This window comes from Tenrec ecaudatus, chromosome 1 (assembly GCF_050624435.1).
Source record: "Tenrec ecaudatus isolate mTenEca1 chromosome 1, mTenEca1.hap1, whole genome shotgun sequence".
Lineage (NCBI taxonomy): Eukaryota > Metazoa > Chordata > Mammalia > Afrosoricida > Tenrecidae > Tenrec > Tenrec ecaudatus.
In genome coordinates, this window is record NC_134530.1 from 176,394,668 (window position 1) to 176,417,838 (window position 23,171).

Below are 23,171 nucleotides of genomic sequence, written 5' to 3' on the forward strand. Positions count from 1 at the left end.
ATGTGACCTTTTCACAGGGGTCACCTGATTTGCAACAGTAACAAAATTACGTTTGTGAAGTAGCAACAAAAATAATTTTATGGTTGGGGATCACCACAACATGAGGAACTATATTAAAGGGCCACGGCATGAGGAAGGTTGAGAACCACTGCCTTTAGGAGCAATGAGCTCAGGGGCCTGCCAAGATCTTTCCAAATCCTTACAGCCAAGACCTACCTTAGATGGGGCGTTCCTGCAGATGTCTGTTTTCATATTCCATGCCCTTTTTTCTCTGCTTACAAGTTAATATTTCATGTTGAAAATTGGGGAATTTGCCAAAAGAAAATCCGACTGTTAACTTTTTTTGCTCTGTGGCTTCCTACTGTTTGTGGGGTGTGTGTGTGTAAAAGTTATGATCATATTGAGCATATCATCTTGTAACCTATTTATTTTACTAAAAATACATAGCAAATATTATCCATATCATTAAACATTCTCCTCAGACATAACTAAATAAGTGCAGATGAACCTGTTGGAGGAAAAGTTCGTAATTTATTTAATCAATTGTGGAGCATTGAAACTACCTTTCAAGTTTTTCTGTGCTTTTGTTTTTATTAATGTTAATAACGCTGTGGTACACCTCTTAGTGCAGAGGATTCACTGCCTATGTTTAGTGTTTGCTTGGCTAAATTCCGAGAACTGGAATGCCTGGGCCAAAGGATAAGGAGGAGCTGAAGGGCCACAGTGATAGGTTGTACACTCTTTCTATTTGTTGATGACTGTGTATATTCTGCATGTAATTTATATCATTAGAATGTTTAGAAATTGGTGGAGTCTGCCCTGAGGTTCTTCAGAAGAACGGTCTGGAGACTTGCTTTGAAACATCAGCCATGGAAATGTAACGTAGCAGCAGTCTGATTCTGACACGCATGAGGTTACCATGAGTGGCAATCCTTTCAAACTCAGCAGACACGTTTGTAGTGTACCCCCTGGTCATATTGGAAGGCCCCCATATCCCCACACCTGCCCCATTACAAGGTTTGAGCAGTTTTTCATTCTTTGCCTGTTACCTAATTATAAAACGGCATCTCATTTTTATTTCAGTACATTTCCTTGAAATGTCCATCTTACTGATTTTTATGAACTCTGCATCAGCAGGGGATTAGGGCAGCACACTCAAAGCCAAGAGGGCTTAGGTCCCCAAATTTCCTTGACTACCACCCCCTTTTCAGGAAAGAAATTACTCAGCCCCTGCTCCCCACCCTTCCCTGCAACGAAACACTTGTGTATTGTAGCCCAGAATCCAGGATACAGTGCAGGCCTCTGCTTTTGCAGCACCCCACCCTATTTTTCCATCGTTCCCCAGGGGGCACTATTGCCCAGTTGGGAAATGCTGACAGAGTCACCCTGTTTCTGAATGGTGACGGGTTCCTGAGGTCAAGGAAAGGCCAGAATCTTTGCCTGTCTATCCGGGTGGGGAAATCTGCAGTAAAGAACTGTGTTGTCACTGCGGGAAAACTTAACAGATTACTACTGAAAGAAATCTAAGTCCCACTAATGTGGATCTTAAACATGGGGCTGGAGTGGGGTTGGTTGGTTAGCGGCATTATTTCTGCATTCTGAATCCGGAATCAGTGTGAGATTGTCTTTATTTCTGGGCTCTCAAAAGGCTCCACACAAAGCCCATTGTTGAGCAGTTGATTTGACTTACAGCAACCTGATAAGAGCCACCTGGTTTCCTGGGCTGTACTCTCTCTAGAAGCAGATCACCTGATCCTTTCCACTGTGTAACCCCTGGTGAGTTCATTCACAGCTGAGCACTTAACCATTTCACCCCCAGCCTATCACAAGGCTCTGGTGGACAAAACCATTTTCTAATACAACCCAGAAATACGCCCTTCATTCAGAAAGTTCTCTGAAACTTTACCAGACCCTCAGTCTCACCCTAAGTATTGTGATTTTCCAAAGAATTTCCTAGCTTGTTGGTTATAACCAGGTTAGAGAAGTACAAGCCAATGCATTTTGAAAGTATTGAAACTTAGCAAGACTTAAGTCAAAGGAATGGTCTTTTGTGTGACGAGATGTTTTCGCTTACTTCACATGCTTTCTGGGCTTTCTTGCATCTTCTCCTCCCTGAAAAGAAGCACGATCTTCTAGACTATTGAACTTTTGACCACCCACCAAACGCCTCCCCCCTTCAGGTTCCACAGCAGGAGAACTACAGGGATGCCAGTAAGCCACATTCCCAGAACCAGGGCCATGGAAGCATTCCCCCGCAGAGAATTCTGGGACTCCTTAAAGGGAAAAGTCAAAAATGAAAAAGCAGTATAACCCCGTAGAGCAGGATGAGAATCCCAGAATAAAGGGGGCACCTCTGTGTCCACTGATGATCTCTAGTAGTACCAAATAGGTGTCGGATTTTCGAGTCCACAAAAATTTTAGCTCCCGCTTTCATTTGATCAGTTGTGAGAATTTTGGAAAACATAAAATCCTCTTATAAATTCATTAAGCGCAGAGGGTGTAGGCACCCCCTTCCAGCACATTCCCCTCAACAGTCTCCACATTCTCAACATTTCCCCGACAGCTTCCCACCCTATCTGCGCCCCCCCCGCCCCCCCCCCACACACAACCCTTCTGCTCACTGTAGTGACCCTGCAAACACTAAATGGCATTTGAGTGCATTAAGCAGCAAACCCTCCGGTGACATAGCAATTATGGCTCTGAAATAGATTTGGTGCGTCACAGAAGATAAGGGTTCTGAAAGTTTCTGTTGTGATTATAGCCTGTAACTCCCACAAATAATAGGCTTCAAAATAAGAGGCTGCCAACGGCGCCTTTGTGGCTTTGTCGCAGTGATGGCACGCACATTGCTATTAATGTCCTAAGTGTACTTGAATATGCCAGTCTTTGGGATGTGAAGTTGGCTCCGTGTCTCTCTTTACTCGGCATGTCATTGTTGGTCTGATAATCTGGGGTAATTGCTGTCTCTGGATGGCCAGAAAGGTGGGAGGGGTTCTGCGTCCTGTGCAAAGGGAAGGAGCACTGGGGTTTACACTGAAGGGGCAATGGGCGGCCAGGGTGTCTCCCCGCCACCCTGTGAGTGCATACCACCAGGTGCCCATGCTCCCTCTGTGTGTGGGCCGAGCTGTAGACAAAAGCTGGGTCAGAAAAGCCGAAGCCAAAGCAAGGGTTATAAAAGTGAAATGGAGCATTGGGGACTATGGAGAATCAGCCAATTCGATCATTTTTATTGAGAGTAAACGGAAAACAAAACCTTTTGCTCCAGTTGTCTAGATATTTCTACAAGAATAGATGTAGTGGACAGTTGGTTTGTACAGCTCCTCGCCCACTGCAGGCCGTGTGTGTGTGTGTGTGTGTGTGTGTATGTGTGTGTGTGTTTATTCTTTACTGTAGAGTGAGTACTTTCTGAATGTACATTTGCGGTACGTGCAGATGATCAAGTATGTGGAAGTGATGCCGTTGTGCACACTGTGTGCAGGTGTGTTCTGATTGGTGTGAGTCTGCGTGTAGACAGTGTTTATTGGGATATAAGCAAAGTCCTCTACCTGAGACACCTCTGTTGAGCAGAACCAAACGGAGCTGCTTTTTCGTGGCCAAGAGATCAGGATGGCCTTTGAAGACATACATGAAAGGCCAACATTTCCTTTTTGGCTCGTGGAGATATATTTAACCCTGGGTCCCCTAAGTCTTGGGGCCTGGGACCTAATCTCCTCCTGTCCTATTGATCATTTGAACAGCCTTCCTAAAGCAGGAAGTGGCCGTGACTCTGTCTCCTGTGTGAGCTCCGGAGACTCCTGCACTAACACTACTCTCTGCGTCTCGGGTGCCTGTTAAGGCAGTGCACATTCTGGGCCTTCGGGAAGGTGATTAGGAAAGCAGGATACAATGGAGTCAAAGTCAGGCTGGATCCCAGCCGTGACCCACAGGATCCCTTCTGTAGTGCAGCGCACTGTATGGCCAGGGTTACTGTCCCAATATGGCAGTGTTGCCAAGGATGCCATCTTGCCATTGATTTTGAACCAAGTGTATGTTCGGTAATTGTTTGGCATGTGCTAGTTAAGGCTAGAGACCCTGACTTTTAATAACAGGGTTTATATTTCATATTTGAACCAGGTGAGTGTCTTACTCTACATGTCTTAGGCAAAGCTTGGGAATGTAAGGAAAACCATAGATAGAGCCCAAAGACCTCGCCTTCATGGTGGTTCCTTAGAAGTACAGCCTGAGAGGAACACAGTTTTTGAGTGGCCCAGAGCTGAGGCCTGAGATGGATTGTGGCTACAGAGTAGAAGGTATTAGCGTCGCCTGAAAGACTTCTCAGAGGCCAGAAGTGTGTTCCATAGGTTCTGGCAGCGTAACGAACAGCACAGAGGTTCTCTTGAAGGTGAGCCGAAGAGTGTGAGCATCTGCCGTCAGCCACCAGACAGTGAGGCTGGGCTCTGCCCGTGTGACACATGGCACACCACGTCGCTTGGAATGTACAAGAGGCAGTTCCCATTGGATTTCTGTCCTTCATTCAGAGCACGAGAATTACTGCCATAGCTCTGCACGTGCACCTGTGCAAAAAGGATGGGCAGCAGTAGCCCCGCGCCCCTGTCTTCTTGGAAGCATAATATGATTGTGGGGTGGCAGGGAAAGCATCCACGTCTCTGCCTGTTCAACTCAAGTACTTAATTGAGCAGGCAATAGGCTAGACATGAGCCTGGGTCTCAAACACCTTATTGTGGCATCACTTACTGTCACCTGCAGGTTAACATCAAAGACCATCACAGGGTCTGCAAGTCTTGGCATGCCCCGCCCCCTCAGCTCACCAGCTCGATCTTGCTCTACTCCCCACCATGTTTCTTATCCAGCGTTGTGGCTGGCCTTTGTTTCCTTTATGTGGATGTTGACGTAGTCTCTTTCTTCTGCCTGGAGTATTGCTGCTCCCACTCCTGACTAGCCCACCTCTCCTGAAGCCCGACCTCAGGGAGCCTCATGCTATTCTCTCGAGTTGCACTCCCTGCCACCTGGAATCTGTGTCCGTTCTTAGGGTGATTCACTGAATGTGTATTTCTCCAAAGGCAGTAAACGCCATGATTTTAAATACACTCATTTGCCTATGAGTGTATTCCAGTACTTAATACCAACCAAATATGTATTTTCAGATTCGTGATTAAGTGATGACAACAAAGGATACCTTCTGGTGTTCACACAACCTATTAAGAAAACAAATCAAATCTGCCAGTGGCTGAATGACAAAATAAAGGGTGAGAGGCCAGCTGTCCCAGACTGCAGACGAGTGGGTGAGGTTGGAAAGAAGCGACTTGCTGGAAGAACGCTTGAAAGATGAAATGGATTCCCACACAAACCAAGCAAAGGCAGGAAACCTGTCACGTGCTGTCTCTGTGGCTTAATCAGGAACGCCGCTCGGGCAGCAGGGAAATGCATCGTTCCTTTGTTGCAGCTTTAAACAAAAAAGTCCTGGCAGTGAGGGCATCTGTTCGGTGCCAGGGCCAGCCAAGGTCGTTGTTCATCTTTCTGGAGATAGAGGCCATCACAACACACTGTGTGGTCAGGTGGACTGGGTATGAGTCAACTGGGACCAGCCGAGTGGCAGTCATAAAGCCACCCTTCCCAGGCCAGGGCTTTAAAATCCGGAATCCATGAGCCAGCAAAGTGGAATGATCCAGGCAGAGGTTTGATGTTGGTAACTGTGTTGGCAGATGGTCATTGGAGAGCTGAGGTGCTAGAGCAAGATTCCTAATTCAGGAGCTGGTCACTCTCCCTCTGGAAGGACTAGAGATCAGCTACGCTGAAGTGAGGCATACCCGTGGTACAGACGTGAACTTGGCACAAGGTTGGTGGTGTTACCGGAAGAGGCGGATGCAAAAATCACAGCAGCAAACTTGTTTCTGAGTTACCCATGTTACTAAAGCCAGCGATGTTTTCTGTTGGTTGAGAGCAGTGCTTTCCAGGTAGGGTTGTCAGATTTAACCAATGGCAATATTGCATGAGTCACTTAACACTAAAAAGTCATAAAAAGAGCCCAAAGCACGCCTTGCGTATCTAACATTCCCATTTCACCGGGGGCCGTGTGTTTCAGCTGACAGCACTCTCCCCAGCGCCTAGGGAGGGACCTGAGAATGTGTGCAGCTTCTCAAAGGGCCCAGCCTGGAAGAGGAAAAATGGGGATGGCTTGGGGACCAACCCAGCAGACCAGCTGGGGAGGATGTCTGTGTTGCACATGGGGGTGGCTCCCAGGAAGCGTAAGGTGATGACTTGAGGTTCTCCCAGCTGCCAAGAGGGGTATCCCCTTTCTCCCTGGCCTCTGTCAGAAATGTCCCTTGTTGGCAGCTCAGCGTACAGCAGGCTGTAGAGCTACAGCAGGCAGGTCCCGGACATTCTCAGCTGATTTCCCCAAGTCAAAACAGAGCCATGCAGATACGCATTATAGTTCCTGGTTAAGATGTGAAATCGGAAGAGAACAAATGGGTCGCCTCACTGCCTGAGCATACAGCTGACCTTGCAGGTCCTGCCTCTGCTGTGTATTGGCTACTTTCTAGGTGCCCAGAGCCATTGGCCTGCAGTCAATCTAGCCCTGGAGGTCAGGGGCCTGGTACCACCTCTTCCTCTATACCCACATTTGAGCGCGGATGCTGTAGTTTACTTTTCCTTCATATTACCTACCCAGTACATGTGAGCTGATGTTTGTCTTGCATCAGGCACTATGAGAGATGCCTTGGCACCGATGATTCATGGCAAGGTCTTGCTCTCACAATTTGGGAAGTGAAACGGCCATGCGAAAGAACTCAGTGTAATATGGTGCAAGGTTCTGAGATGGACAGATCATGGGAGGCCCTGTAGTGGTCAAGGGAATCACCTGGTACAGGCCGGGGTGCAAGGATACATGGAAGACGCTCCAGTCTTGGAAGGCAGTCCAAGAGCGGGTGACAAGACTTGAATGAGTGAAGGCGTTGTGTTCCTTGGGGGAACAGGCGAGCAGGAATGAAATAGCTGCTCCGGTGGAGGAGCTTCCGGGGTTTGCTACGGCTGAAGCCGTAAACACTAGCATTGGGCTAAGGAGCAAGCAGGGACAGGGCCATCGTATGTCTGCTGAGCACCCTGCCCCTCTGCGGGAGGCCATTGGAACACCCAGGCAAGGTCGAAGGAAGGAGGTAGCACAGTCAACATCACATGTTTGAAAGTACTCATGTGGCAGAAGAGAGGATGCGAAGGCTTGGACGGGGCTAGGGTGTTTTGACCATTGTAAAAGTTCCCAGGGAAGTTTTCCCAGGAGTGGCCCATGGTCCACTGGGGACTTTCCTATAGCATCTTGAAGCCCCAGTGCCTCTCTTAGGACGTGCTCGCTCGCTGTGTAATCTTGGAGAGAGTGTACGCATATCAGGGAGACATCGTTCTCCCTGTAGCTTGACGGGGAAGTGCCAGTGCTAGCTGACCTCCAGGGTGTAAGGTGGCATCTCCCCTGATGGTCCATAGCTCTGTGTGTGTCTCTGCTGGAGGGATGGGGTGGGGAGGAAGGGTGAGAGCGAGAGCGAGAGTGAGCAGAGACATCCCTGTTTCTTTGTTCCTTCCTGGCCGGCCCCACCAGGGCCTGGGCGATTGAGGGCCTGGAGCACGTCCACCTCCCCCGTGCTGAAGGCACCTCTGTCTGGTAATAGCATCTGGCCCGTATGCAGATCGAGCTCCACGCGGTGCTGACATCAGCCGGTTTGTGGCACCTCAGCGTAGTTCTGGGTTGCAAATGAGAGTTTCTTAGTGCCAGGCTCGCTTGGGCTGTCACATCAGGTGATGGATTCTCTGCATCAAGGGTGCACTGCTAGGTAAGCGCAGAGGACGTGCGGGAAGGAGAAGGGAATGGGACAGGCAGATCGCAGCCCGGACGTGCTCAGGTGCCGCCAGCGCTGGATCTGTAACCGCAACTGCAGGTGGCACCTGTGCCGTTTCAAAGAGGATGGCAGAGCCTGGGGAAGCCAGGGCTTCGGCTGCTATTCCGTGCTCTTGTGTTTTGTCAGGAGAGTCCATGTGGCCCACCCCAGCCCCCTTGCCCCATTCTTAACCCCCATAGTCAGCCGGGGTTGCTTGGCCTTGACCACGTATCAGGTAGCAAAACCTGGTGTGCATCAAATGCGGAACCAAACTCATCGAGGGAGGATATAAACCGTCCATGGGTTTTGTGCCTGCGTACATTCATCTCCCTTTTGAAAATCCAGATTTTTTTCTTTGGGCCTATAGGAAACCTGCCTGTCGTCTACATGGTCTCTGAGCTTCTCCACCCAAGTGAGGCACCCAGTCGTGGCCGATGCTGGCTGTACGTGGTGGAACTGAAGGTTCAGCCGTGCCTCCCCACGCACACACCCACCTCCCAGGGCTCCCAGAACGAGGCGCAAATGCAGTCTCTCCCGCGGAGGGTGGTTTGCAGAGACGGTTTTGCCTGGCTCACTTCCCCAGCTGTACCCTGTCCCTCGGGTCGGGTCTCTACCAGCAGCATTTCAAGATGTGTGCGTTTATGATAAAGGGTGTATACTTTGTATCTGAGAGGCCGGGTGGGGGGTGAGGCTGTCTGTGAGCTAGAGAAAAGCAAAATGCCGCGTTGCCCATCAGCCCCACCGGGAGCTAAGAGAGCATCTCCGTGCCCTGAGGTAAACAAACACACAAAGGTGGAGGCTGCCGCGTGATACTCACCCACAGTCCACGAGCCGGGAGGGAATGCTCCCCAGGGTTACCGTGGCCGTGAGCGAGGGCAGCTGTTTCCCAGGCCGGTGCAGCCTCTGAATGCTGTACATTGAAGCTGGAACGACACGGCTGAAACTGGCAAAGGGATGTATGGGAACCCGGGGACAGTTGGCTTTGCCCGTAGTCGCCAACCCCGTGGAGGTTTTAGCAGCAGCGGCGGCAGAGGGTGTGCCACTGAATAAGGTGCTGCCGGAGAAAATCATTCTCCACCTGCCCCGGTGAGACCAGCCCAACCTGGAAGGTGCTGGTGCCGCTCTAACTTGAACAGAGTACAGTCAGCAGGAAGTGGGTGGTTCTTGGGAGAATTCTCAGCTCCCATGTAGGAGACTTGGGTTCAATTGCAGCTGTCAGCAGATGGGGGATCTGACGTTGAGGAGGTTCCAGCAGAGCGCCCAAACTAAGGTGGGCTAGGAGGGAAGGCCTGGCGCTCTCCATCTGAGAGTCTGCCACCGCAAACCCTGTGGACGGATCCCAAAGGTGGGATCTGCCGCCATCAAGGGCGTGGTGCAGCTCCGGCAGCTGTTTGTTCCAGTTGGTGCTGGGAAGTCTAAGGAGTTGGGCTAAGGCGTGGTGCCATCAATCACTGTGAAGAGATGGAGGGACAGCCTGCGCTCTGGCCTGAGGGGCCTTTGGCCAGGGGCTGGGACTTTGGAATCTAACATTGGGAGAGCCCTCAGCAGACTGAGAGGTCTAGTCACCCTGAGGAGGGGAGGAAGCGGAGGGTGTGTGTGTGTGTGTGTGTGTGTGTGTGTGTGTGTGTGTGTGTGTGTGTGTGTGTAAAAAGGGAGCTAATAAGATTTTTTTTTTGTCGAAAATGTGTGTCTCCATCATGCCAACTGGCATCATTAAAATGCTGGTTTGAATATCAGCTTGAGCTAATTCTTGTCTGGACCATCTGTGAGGTCTCTCTCTATCCCCTCTGGCATGTCGCGCACTGGTCTGAGAAAGGAGAACGTTTCAGGGCAAGAAGTCGGCGGTCTTCTCTTGAGTTCCTTCTGCTCAGACCTGGCTCACAGAGAGGTCCTTCTGGACCCTAGGAGACCTGCCCGTTCCCACATTAGGACCCATGGCAGCACTCCTTTTCTTTCTGAACAGCTTCGTCTGGGGCACCCTGGCTCTCGTCTTCGTGGGGCTGCGCAGCCCGGCTAAAGGATGGCAGTGGTGTCATGAAACGCCTTCGGGCCCAGTGTTTGGGTGGCATGGGGTGCTAACCGCTTTGTAGAGCCCCTCTCCTGCTTCCTTCCCACCTGGCCCGATACCAGGTTGACGCTAAGATCCATCTTCCTTCCTTTCAGCCTCTGCTTTCTGATAGCACCGTAGAGTAATCACGGAGCTGTTCCTCACAGCCTCGATCCAAACCCACCAGCTGTGCCTTAGATAAAGATGCGGCTTTCTGCTCCCGTAGCTTTGCAGTCTCCGAAGTTCCCATTGGGTTGCTGTGAGGCCAAATGGACGTGGTGACAATGGACTTTTTTGATGGAACTTTCTGCTTCATGACATTGTGCTGTCATGGTCCCTTAAAATCACTCACTAGTCTGCTATGCAAGTACACACACCCCTCATTCATTCACTCACTCATCCTATCTAACTGTCTGTCTAGCTGGTAAGCATGCAGATAAGAAAATAATGATTAGGGCAAGCAGATATTGAAACCTTAATAGGAATTCTCTCTTAGCAGCAGGATGCTAACTGTAAATATTTTTCTGTATGCCTTTCCTATTTTATAACGCACATTTCTAATCAGAAAACAAAAATGCATTGAAGGACTTTCTTGGGGAAGATACCAACATGTGGCCTTTCTGAGTCGATCTGAAATGACACTAGTGTGTGTGTTTTCTCAGTCCATCTGAATCGGCACCAGTATGTACGTGTCCTCAGTCTATCTGAATCGGCACCAGTATGTACATGTCCTCAATCAAGAGAGTGACGCTAAGATATTGTTGCCCCTGTGACAAACCTGCATGAAGAAATGGAATTAATGCTATTATTGATTCCGACCACCTACAAAACTCTGGCCCCCAAAACCATGTTCCATCCTTTTGTGACAAAAAGGAAAGTGCTCCACTCTTAGGATCCTCTTTGTGGGAGGAATGACCTGCCTTGAGTAGGAGGTGGGAAATTCATCTACTTAGGCCTGGGCATGGGGGTCCATTTCAGAATTTCTCAGGACCACCTTTCAACCCTCCTGGAATCCAGGTCTGTGATTGTCTGCTGCTTTGTGAGGGGTGGGCAGAGAAGCCTTCCGTGATGCTGAAGTAGCTGGTGGGAGCTTCTTTGAGCAAAACCCTGGCTCTCGGGGGAAATTGCAGTGTGATTTGCGTGAGCCCATGAAAAGGCAAGGCAAATGGAGGAAAAGAGCAAGGAGGCGGGTTCCAACCTTGGAGACCTGTGTTCTTGCCCCCTCTGCTGTCTTAGGAGAGCAGTATGAGCAGGCACTCATGAGTACTGAGGTCGTGTAGATAGTACAAAGATGTAGAAGCCATGATCCTTCCCAAAAGGCACCTGGCCTATCTACTTCCAAAACTCCCCAGGCGACCAAAGGAGAGGAAAGCACACTAGCGGAACGCCATGGGCCAGGATGCCTAAGCCTTGCCTTGTGCGACGGTGGAAGTTATTTTCAGCGTTGGGGTATAATCAGCACCAAATGAAATTAGGGATTGGGGTAGGAATACTTCTGTTTGCGGTAGCATACTTCTATGTCAGCGCTTTCAGACATGGAAACAATCATGAAGGAACTCTTAGGGCAAATCATCCCTTGACTATTTTGTGGCAAGATGTATTTGGAAACAAGTGGTCATTTAAGCAAATCTCTCTGAATGGGGCCATTGTTTGAGCATGGTATTAGTCTTAGAAAACATTCTCAAACGAGTCCTTGCCCATCTATCTCAGCAGCTCCTTAGGCGCATTCCCTCAGCCGAGTCCTTGCCTCTTGGCCCCGTGGCTCCGCCCATTTCAGTCACCCGCATCCCCCTGTGTGCTGTTCAGGGTCACTTCCAAACGTACCCTTTCCCCAGACGCTTTTCCTGATGCTTCAGCAGGAGGACCGCCTTCATTCAGACCTTCACAACTCCATACCATTGCTACCAGGTGGATAACCTTGCTCTCCGCTGGGCTCTCCCATCTCCTAGGTGCTGCCTGGAATGCTAGTCCGTTCATGTGCTTGAATGAACCCTTTCCTTGAGGACAGGAACTTTGTCCACCCTCACTGTACACACAGCCAAGAGCCGACAGCGCAGAACCTTGCACAGAATGGGAACTGGGAGTCCCATCGACCTACGGAGCATTCAGAGCTCGCGAGGACCCCACATATCATTGGGCCCCACCTGTGTCTTGTTCAAGATGGGAAAGCAAGGCCTCAGAAGCAAAGGGGCTTGGCCAAGGCCAACCACTAGCTCTCATCTGTACGAGAGCTCTGGTCTCTTGACCCGCAGGCAGCTATCCCTTCTCGACAGCACGTGCAATGAATGAAATGGAATATCGTTGAGAAGTATGTCCCCGTTGCACAAAGGGGTGGGGTTAAGACGGCACCCAAAGGCTCCCTGGGAAGGCCCGAACTCCTCTGAGGGTAGTGGGAATAATCCTCCCGCCACACTAGCCGCCCACTGGATGAGTGCTACGTCCCTCACACACATTGCCTCCTTGTCGTTGTCTGCTCAAAGGCCACCGATCGCAGAGGACTGACTTCTCTCCCTTTTTCCCTTCTAGGCTAATGGAGGTTGGCAGGATGCTACTACCCCTTCATCAGTGACCTCCCCTACAGAAGGCCCTGGCAGTGTTCACTCTGATACCTCCAACTGATCTCCCCGCGATCGCATCCCGGCTGACCCTGTGCCCCAGTCGGGGCAGGGGCAGGAGGGAGGGTTGCTCTCCCAACGCTGAAGCGGTCAGACTGGAGGTCGAAGCAATCAGCAAACACAATAAGAGCCTCCTTCTCTTCTCTTCTTTGGGATGCTATTTCAGCCAATCTGGACACTTCTTTATACTCTCTCTCCCCCACCCACTCCCACCCCTCCCCCATTTTTTTTCTGGGTAGAAGCCATCCCTCCCCTGTCTCCAGCTCTGAGCCTGGTTTTGACATCTTCCCCACCCCTTTCCTTTGGCCCTAGACTTCCTGGGTCCCTGCCCTCTCTTACGTAACGGAAGGATATTTTCAACAATTAGAGGAATTTAAAGAGGAAAAACCATGACAACAAAAATAATAAACGTGTTTGTATGTTTTCCTACTGGTGGTTTGAGGAGCCCAATTTACCTCACTCGGATCCCTCACGCCCAGTTCTGCAGGCAGTCCCTCTGTTTTTCTTGTGACTCTCACTACCTCTTAGCAGCCACGTGCCACTCTGCCCTCCTGGCTCCTGGCCTCCCTTCCCATCCTGCTCTTCCTCTGATCGGAACACCTCCCTCCGCTTCCTCCCTAAGCCCCATTCCTCTATGGGGACTGCCCCGGCTGGGCTTGTAAAGTGACCCCCCCCCCCAATTTCCAGGCACCCCTTGGCTCAGTGCATCCTCAGGCAACAGGCAGGCAGCTGGGGAGGGCACATGGACAGACAGGGCCCAATCCCCATGGGCTTTCTCCTCTTGCCACAGCTCTTGGTGGCAGAGGCAGTCATTGGAGACCACTTAGCTCATAGGAAGCAACGCTCAGACCCTGCTGCAGAACCACGTCAGAGTCAGGCCTTAGCCTGAAACGCGTCAACTCTCCCTTTGCACACCCACCCACACATACCCTCATGCACAGGTAGGCACATGAATAATCTTAGACCCTTCACTTTACCAAGGTCATTCACAGACCACAGCAGCCAGAGCGCCCAGTGTGGTGGGCTCCAGGGAGAATGAGGAACTGTGGGAAGGCCGCTGACGATAAGCCGCGTGTGTTTGGGGTTCCCAGGACAGAAAGGCTCGCCGCACGGTCATGCCCAGAGCAGCATCTCCAGGACTTGATCGTGCTGAGGGTTGGGTTTCGAGTGTACGCTCTTCCTGCTGCCAGCATCTCTCTAGCTCCCCGGGAGCCACGCACGGCACTTGGGATATCGACGTTAGGTTGGGTTCTGCTCTGTGTGTTTTCATCTGAGAGGAACTGTACCTGCCTGATGCACAGTGTTGTGTGGCACCGTGTTCTTGACACCTGGCCTCTTGTTTGGGCAGAGAGAGAGTTGTGTCAGCGTGGCTCAGGCGCTTTCCTAAGTAAAGTTGGAGATCCGGAGGGCCTCGGGGAAAGAGGAGGAGGAGATGTTTACACTGAAACCTTCACAGTGACATTGCTGCCCAGTCTCAAAAGAACCGCATGCTAGAAAACGGAGTTCACTGGCGTCTCAGCTTGCGTCCTCCACAGCGACTGCGCCGGTGATAAAGATGACTGCGTGGTCCCTTGATTAAGTGGAAGGTGGCTTGCTCTCTTGGTTCCTCGGCTTCTTTAAACTGTCACATGGGGAGGTTTATGCTTGAGTCATCAACAGGTTGGTGCAAGATTGAGGAAACATAGTTCAGTCAGCCCCGGTCTGTAAATGTGAACAGAAGGGAAGGCGTGTCGTGGAGATAAACAGATGGCCCAAACATCACTTGGGGACAAGGCGTGGTTTTCCTCCTGACGCTCTGATGGCATCGGATGGCAGCAGGGTTAGTGTTGGTTTTCTGGGTTTGATTTGTTTGGTTTCTTAGAACAGAGAAAGTATGTCTCTTCTGCCCACTCCTTCAAAGGACCCCATTCTCGTAGTTTGCACTTGAATCTGAAATGTGGCCTTCTAAGTACTTCTTGTTTCCTGTCAGCTTCACTCTGCTGGAGAGGCCTCCAGGTCAGGGACTGGGTTCTAAGGGGTGAGGCGGGTCTGCTTACCTGGTCATGGCAGTGCCCCAGGGCACGGTGGCCATCGTAGAAAGTGCTCCCGGGTTGTGTGGGAGGGAGGGGGCGGGGGGAAAGCGGCTGTTGAGATGCTCCAGGCCCCGTGTGTTTGAAGGAAAGACAAGAAGGAAGAAGTTGGTGAGCCGGGATCATGTCTTGATGGCTGAGAGTGCTGGGAGGGCGGCGTCTACTAGCCCGTGCCGGAGCCAGAAGAGGGTTTGAGAGAGGCCTCCCCAAATGAGAACCCCCCTACCCCCACCTTTGACCTCTCTGTCGTGATTATACCCAGTGGAGAGAGCTGTGTCTGGGTGGCAGAAATATGAGGGGACTTAAAACAGTTGGTGGAAACTTGGAATTAAAAGGCAATAGAATTCTTCCACGAACTTTTCTGAGCCCCCTCGTATATTGAAAGTACCTCGGGCGCTTGGCCAAAATTCAAAGAGAAGACACTGAAAAGGTTCTCTTGGAAACAGGGAGGGCAGTTCCCGATGCGGATGGAAGGAGGCATTTTAGGTGAGATGGTGAAACAGGATCAGAGGCCTCCTGGCACCTGCATGAGCAGTGTCTCCCCCTAGCTAGCTGTACTGGCCATTCACTCTCAGCATCTGTGGGGTCCCCCCACCCTGACCTCCCATCCATGTCCTCTATCTCTTCCAACACGGCAGCCATGCTCCCAGGGCGGCAGGCCAAGCTTACACACACTGGCAGCAGAAAGATGGAACCCAGCCTTGCCTCTGGAGACCCAGCTCCCTGGGAAGTCACACCCAGCCCATCCTACAGGGCACGGCATATATTCCAGGGTTCATTGCTGGATGATCTAAGGGAAGCAGGAACACTCCATTTTCCCGGACAGGTGACCCCACCTTGTCACCCGTTGCTGGGCCCTGCCCCTGCCCCTGCCCTGCCCCACTCTCCCCCCCCCCCCCCCCCCCCCCGCCTAGAGCTGACGCTTGCAGCGCTTCTGGCCAAGCTGCCCTTCCTTTCCTGAATTTGGGGGTTGCTATGGTGATGGGTCCTTCATGTGCCAGTTGCCTTTTCTCACACATATCTTTTTTCCTCTCTTTCCTTCGCCTTTTTTTATTTTTCTGCCCAGAAAAACCTGACTTCGATACCAAAAAAAGATGAAACTACAGAAACTCAAATTTAAAGAAAAAAAAAACTTAAAAAAAACACAAAAAAATACTCAACAATTCTTTCAGCTTTATTAACATTTTCCATTGTTTCTTGCGACTTGTGTCTCGTTCTTTGTAGTATTGATGATGAACATTTGATAATGAATGTTCTTGTATATTCAGATAAAGGAAAAAAAAACCAAAAAAGCGGTCTGAATTTAATAGTGTTTATAATAAAAGTTTTAAAAATGACCCTCATAACACGCAAAACAGGACGGGGGCGGGGACCCCCACCCCGCTTCCTTCTGTGACAACGCGCATCGTCCCCGCATTAGTTTCCAACACCCACTGAACTACCTGCGTTCATCATTTCCCTCCTCTTCTTTTTCATTTTCTTGCATTTGTGAATTAGTTCAAGAATGCTAGAAACGTGTCGAGTTGTACGCATCCATTTCCTGTTTCACAATGTTTAAAAGTGACAGTAACTCATTTTGTAAATTAAACAAAAAAGGTTGGAATAGTGAGCGTAATAGGTGCAGCCTAACACGTTCTTTTGTTTATTAACCTCGAGACCCAGAACGATATTCTTTTCTTTATTCCTACTCTTAGAAATACAAAAAAATAATAATAATCATGTTTTTGTTTTGTTTTGTTATCTTTGGGTTTTTTTGGGGGGGTCTAATTTTTTTCAATGGTCCGGATTATGATCTTGCTGTTTTTTTCGTTATATCTGTACACAAGGCGATGTGAAAAGACGACGCTGGTAGACTCGGTGGTTTTCCTTGTTCTCCTTTGCTTCAAGATTCAGTTGACTTTGAAATCGCTGGAAAGCCATGCCTGGGGTTGGTTCCACAGCTTCATTCCCCCCGAGTGGGACACGCCTGATAAAACTAGTCAGGGGCTTGGGGTCGCCTTAGGATCATTTAAAGACTCGCTGTGTCCATACAGGGGATTTGCCCATATTGTGGGGAAGGCTTCTGTCTTGGTTGATTCTGAATATCTCCACACGAAGTTTTCTATTGCTCTGATTAAGAACAACAGGCCTAAGGCCGCTTCCAACCAGAGAGCATTTTTCTGCCAGATGTCGGTCACAGCGTAGTCACCCCTGGCTAAGACAAGGGCCCGGAAGCAGCCCCTGGGATCGTAGGAGTGCAGATGTAGCTGACACCAATTTCCATGTCCTTCCTGAGCTGAGGTCTCAATGAGGCCGTTCGGTTGTGAGTCTTCAGCACCCGCTTCTGCCTGACCTCTGCTTCCGGGAGCTGCTCGATGGAGCGCAGCGTGTGAGACTGGCTTGATTGGCCATGTTTTCATTAGTTATGGGGACAGGAGGGGGTGAGGAGACAGAGGAATATTATTTGGGAGAAACGTTTTTCCCCTTCACATCTTTAACTCAGTCAGTTCCGATGTGTTCAGACATGAGGCAGAACCTACCCCAGACGGAAAGTGAAGAACAGTCACAGAATTTTGGAGCAAAACCGGGAAGTGCCTCCGCCCAACGTGGGTGTTCTTGGGGGATCAGTCATCAGAAAATAATGATGAGACTTTCACATCACCTTTGGGTTTCAATCCCTAGCTCAAAGCTGCCTGGAACCTTTTATTTTGTGTAAACTTTTTTCCCCTTTTGTTAAAACATTCGATGTGTTGGCCCCCTTCTCTCCATGACTTCTTTACCTTTCCTTTGGCTTTGAAACGTTTTTTCATTATTTTGAAATGCTTTCCTTCAGTGGTTGGTTGTTACCCCCACCCCCCTATTATTCAGAGTATAAACCCTCGAAGCTCTGCTCTGTTTGGGTATGGGAAGTTTAAGCTTTTCTGCTTCTGTGAGATCACAGGCGTCTGGCCCTTTGATTCCAACTGAACTTCTGTGTTCTCTAAATGATACTAACACGGTGTAGGTTCGACAGTCTCCTAATTTGTACTGGTCATGCATATTCCAAATAAATAGTTTCTTTTGTTGCAAAATGTATACAGACTTGTATTTTGTGTAAATTTCTTCTGTACACGCTGACACTTTGTCTCCTTAACTCCCAACACCCCCCTCTCGCCCAAACCCAAGCTGGTCCTTAGTGTGGATCATTGTAGAAACGCTGATCCTAATCATTTTTAGTCTACAGATCACATCACTGGACCAAAAGAGCTCATGAGTTACCTACACCGTCAAGCACAAGGGAGGAGGCCAGGAAGGAGGGGGAGGGAAGGAGAAGGGCTCTCACATGGATACACGTTAGCTGTCAAGACTGCAGTGATAAAGTAGAATACCATCTCTCTGCCTGCCTGTGCCTCCACCAAGCAATGGCTACAAGAACCATTCGACTTCTTAAGCTCTTAAGTCATGAGTGTTTACCCCGGGGTCCTCCTTGCTTCTCCTTGTCTACTAGTCGTAAGGAAACAGTGGTACCCAACGACTGTGCCAGCAGAAGGCAGAGAGGTGACAACTCAGAGCTGCCGGTTCTCAGAAGTGAGCCAGATGCAGCACCTGTCAGTCGCCACCCCTCCCATCTGCTGTCTCCACCATCCCCCTGAGCATCTTTTCTGATCGTTGGCGCGCCCACTGAGCCCCTGCCCTTTGGGGCTATAGCCTGATACACAGTTTGATGTCACAGAGAATTCTGACTAGAATTCTGCTCCACGCTTCCATGCCCACCTCAGCCGTTCACATCATCTTCCAGTCACAGGGTGCCATGGAAGGTCTTGCCCGGCTTTCTACATAGTGGAGACACTGTGCATGTTATGTTCACGTTTTCGGGTAGTAACTCTCCGGAGGCTGTCTCCTCTCAGGAGGCTGTCCAGGACGTATGGGTTGAAAATAGGGACACCAGTCACTCAACCCTTGACCCAGCTTGTGAGTCCATCTAACCAACTAGACCAAAGGACTTGAAAAGCCCAGTGAGAATTAACGTATCATTTTTCAGTGCGTCCAGTGTCTTAGAAAAACACCCGGTTGTCTTCTAATTTGGCTTAAGCAACAAACCTCGGATCTGAGGCCGAAATCTATTCCCTCTTCGCTGGTAGACGTTGGATCCTATTTATGGAAGATCCGGATACACAAGGCAAATTCCGTTTTCTAGTTTCACAATTTGGAACTAGCCCACCCACCTAATGTATGCTTATAATAAGCCTAAATGGTTCTCAGAAGCAGGTCAGAAATGTATCATGACCACCCACGGAACTCAAGTCGTTTTCTCTCCCATAGGAGTGAGTGGCCCTTCTCTGCTAGTAACCAGGGGTTCAGCTCTCATCTATGTTGTAGCCCGACGTCCTCCGCTTCTAGTGGGCAGAAAGCGAGGTCATGAAGCCCCACCTGCTTCGTGAAAACTTTAACCAAGAACCTGCACACTGTCCTTTCAAAGCCCACAGGCGAGCCCTACTTCTGTGGTCACATCAAAAGGCAAGAGCTGGGAGGGACGGGCTTACAAACAGGATCACAGGCTAAACAGCCGCTGCCTGACCGTCATTCCGCCCAAGAGAAGATGTGTGTGACGTGTGAGCAGCTGGCTGTCTGAGTCACTCTTAGTGACTGAAAGGAGACTCGAAAACCCAGGATGAGAGTAGGCGACCTTCTCAATGCGCCAGACATGCATCAGAGCAAACATGGCCTGTCCTCCCAGAGACTGGGCAGGGAGGGCGGTGGAGCTAGTGGTCAGGGCTACGCTTTCTCGAGGGAAGAGAAACCCCTTTTGACAGTGGAAGAGGGAAACACCTTTTCTTCAACAGTCTGCAAATTCCGTTCTCTAAACTTGGCCGCAGGCCATGGTCCTCAGGGCAGGAGATCAGCAGGTGTCACGGCAGCATGGTCCTCCATCCAGGAGGCATCTCTTCTTGTTTCCGGAAGGTTGTGTCTGGTGGCCAACAGCCACTTGAGGGAGGATGTCCCTGAAGCCACAAATCATGGAGTTTAATACGCTCAAGGCCATGTGTGCCTATGTATTTTATCTTTCCAAACAGCCACCACCTTTCCATTAAAAACCAGACCTCATTCAGTCAACTTTGACAGACTTAACGAGGTAACTCCTTTTCTGACAGCCACTTGATACCCTCAAGAGCTTCCGGGAGGGAAACATCCAGCGAGGAGGTGACTCAAGAACTCAGGCCCCAGGCCTCACTGGGCCAATGTTTAAAAGGGCTACAAAAGTGGCCTTCTTGGCCAAACCCTCTGGGGTACAAATCGAGCAGTACATCGGTTGGCCACTGAAGCCAGCCTTAGAGCACCCAGACCTGCCTGCACCCAGGCAGTGCAGAGGTGGGGGTAGAGCCAGGACCACATGGCTAGAACCACTGTGTTCACATATACACCTGGGGCCCCGACAGGAGACAGTTCAGCTGTTATTCCCAGGCACCTCCGAAGAGGTTAAAAGGCCCACTTATTAACTTTGAGTTTACCCTGTATCCTGAACCCACACCTACTTTTCTCCCATGATGCCCGGCCACATTGCCTGGTGCCACTCCCCAGAGTTGCCAGCATGGACCCCTTGAGAGCACAGAGGGTGTCAAAGGCTGCAGTGCCAACAGTACATCCAGATATAAACCTCATGGATCTGTACCCCATGAGAAATTCATATCCAAAATAAAATCCAGAGAAATTGAAGTCTACATAGCCTATCCTCACGGAGTGCCTACGAGGGTGTTGACTCACTCCCAGAGGCAGACCCTCACTTCCAGACCCCTCACCCCCATGAACACCTCCCCGCAGAGCCCCCTCACCCCCAGAGCCGCCGTCACTCCTGGGGCCCCTCTCTCCCTGGCCAGCAGCAGAGATTTCTTTTACTGGAACAGGGGTAGCTCTTCGGGTGCCCCTAAAGTTCAGGGACACCAACCTCAGATATTTCTCCAAGTCAGAGAACTAGCCATCAAGTCGACGTCGACCCATAGCCATCCGATAAGACAGGCTCGCACGGCCCGCAGTCTGACACTGAACTCAGTAGGTCACGGGTATTTCAAGTACCGTCCTCCCACCCAAGTCAACCCCTCCTTAGAAGGCATTTGAAAAGAGATCCAAGCACCCCACTTACCTACATAATCTCGGAAATGAAAGGAAATCCCAGGCTTCTCCAGTAAAAAAGAAATTCCCCACCTCCATCAGATACCATGTGACCGTCGCTAATGTCTGGCCCTAGTAGAGATCTGGGTAGTTAGAGAGCAAACAGAAAAGAGAAGACACATGACAAAGTAAAAACAACCGCATTCCCATCTTCGGAGAGCATCCACTGCAGGGCCGTGACAGTGAACCATCACGAGGTTAATTTGGGGCTCTGCCTGCTTCCTATGTCCTGGGGGAAGCAGTCCAATCTCTGGGTCCCACTTCCTCATCCAGAGAATGGCCTCTCTCACACTCACGTCTCTGAGCAAAATTCAGAAGCCTGCACCAGCCCTTTGCAGTCAGCAGACTTTACTGGAGGCCCCCTTCTGCCTTGGTAGGCAACTGCATAGTTAAGGGGTATCTGCATTTCCAGTTTTCTGTAAGCCTCTCTCCCCCAACCTCCTTCCAAATCCGTCTGTCCCTGTCCCAAGCTGGCTTTCCTCCCTGGAGATCCTGAAACTCAGGATCCACCTCTGAGGAGCCTCCCCCACACACCCAATCTCTAGTTCCTGAAGGAACTCTTCACAAGGCTGGGCCCCTCTCCCGAAGCCTGCCCTTCCCCCAGCCTCGGAGATGCTCAGCCTCCTGGAGCGGCTGCTGCTTCCACATCACCAGTAACAGTCTCCTCGGCCTTTGGGTTGTTTGCCCTGCATGTTTCTTTTCTACTGTTCTTTGCTTCCTTTGAAGCGGAGCCAGCCGAGCTCAGATGTCCTGAACCTGCACATTTGCCTGGTGACGCGTGCCCTGTCTGTCTCATGGAGAATTCGCCCTCTTTGCTGGTGGGCGTTGGATTTCCTAGGATGCTTGGTTGCTGCCCTTCAGGATAGCCGCTGGCTCATGGGGCCCTGTACGAACAAGAGAACAAACGCTGCCCACCGGTACCACGGTGATCCATTCGGTTTCTACGGAGTGATTGCTCAGCAGTAGCTCACCAGGCCTTTCTTAGTCCGGAAGCTCCATGAAAGCCTGTTTTGCATTAGAACTGCACAAACAGAGCCTGCATCTATCCAGGAAACTCTACTGCCAGGGACCAGATTCCATCTCATAGCAACCCCAAAGGACAAAGCAGAACTTCCCCACAGGTTTGCAAGGCTGTCATTCTCACGGAAGTGCACTGTCACATCCTCCTCCCACTGAGCAGCTCGTAGGTCCCCATCACCACGACCTTGAGTTTTCAGCTGAACGCTTGGCCAGGATGCCCCTGAGGACAATAGGAGCAAACGAGGCCCGGCAGCGTGCTCACATCTGTTGCGATGTTGACACCAGCCTGGCAGTCTCAGTATGGGCTCATGGCATGGAGGGTTTCCCGCTGTTTCACGCACCCTCTCCTTGAGCAAGGACAGATTCCTTCTGATCACTGGTTCAAAGTACATGAGCTGAAGCCTCATCCTTCTTGCTTCTGAGTAGCATTCTGGCCATTTGTTCTCATCTGGCAGCTCACGGGATAGTCCATGTCCACTGCCAACCCTGTAGTTCAAGTGCATTGACGCTCCTTCAGTCTTCTTTATTAATTGCATAGCTTTCACGAGCATATGAGTCATCATCCATTTCTTATGCATCCAAGTGAGAGAATACCTGTGTTCTCTATGTTGAGATGTAATTCATACAAAGAGCCGTGGTGACTCAGTGAGTTTAGCACTGGGCTGCTAACTGAAAGGTTGGTGGTTTGAACCCACCAGGCAGTGGGGGTGGGAGGGGTGGGCGGGGGAGCTGAACCAGTCTCCTTTGGGGAATATTCGTAACCTCGGAGACCTTCTAGAAGAGTTCTCCATTCTACAAGAGGGTTGCTATGAGCCAGAACCCCTTAAGGGCAGCGGGCTTTGAGTCGTCCGCACTGCAGACCGCAGGCCTGGTTTCTTCAGGAAGTGCCGCTGTCCTTTTTGCCCTCAGCAAGCAAGGTGGTGTCATCTGCTTGGGGCAAGTTGTCAGTGAGTCTTCCTCCATTCCGGATGCTATCTTCGTCATGTACCCCAGCTTCTCACATTATTCACTGAGCTGTGCACAGATTGAATAATAGTGAGAGGCTACGACCCTGACGCACACCCAGAGGCAGGTGTGCCAAGTGTTTGAGGCACAACGTGAGGAATGATGCCAACGAGACGTTTCTATTTGCCTTTGCAGTTTCAGAGCCAGACGTGAGAACTCAGCCAGCAGTTCAAAACTAATCAACTGTTATAGGTACCAGTTTCCGCGGATACCCCTCTGCAATACTGTTCCTGACTGTGAACCCATGGCAAACTGCCCTTCTTGCCTAACAGCCTGTGGATCGGTTTCACACGAGCACAATGAAGTGTTTGGAATCCTTAGTCTTCTCACGTGGAGTGATCCATAGACCAGGAGATGGTCATCAAAACAGAACAAGGAGCACTGCATGATTGCTCATCAGGAAAAACTCCTAACACGCCGACAT

The 23,171-nt window shown here is 50.4% G+C and overlaps 1 protein-coding gene across 4 annotated transcripts in view; it reads left to right on the forward strand.

Annotated features, from left to right (window-relative positions):
• Window positions 1-17,650, forward strand: part of PBX1 (PBX homeobox 1) — a 322,139-nt gene extending 304,489 nt beyond the window's left edge. For all 4 annotated transcript variants that reach the window (XM_075564295.1, XM_075564285.1, XM_075564309.1 and 1 more), the window contains one exon: window positions 12,439-17,650. In XM_075564295.1, coding sequence (XP_075420410.1) covers window positions 12,439-12,531 — 93 coding nt within the window. In that variant the 3' untranslated portion in view covers window positions 12,532-17,650. The remainder of the gene's footprint in view (window positions 1-12,438) is intronic.
• The last annotated feature ends 5,521 nt before the right edge of the window (window positions 17,651-23,171 follow it).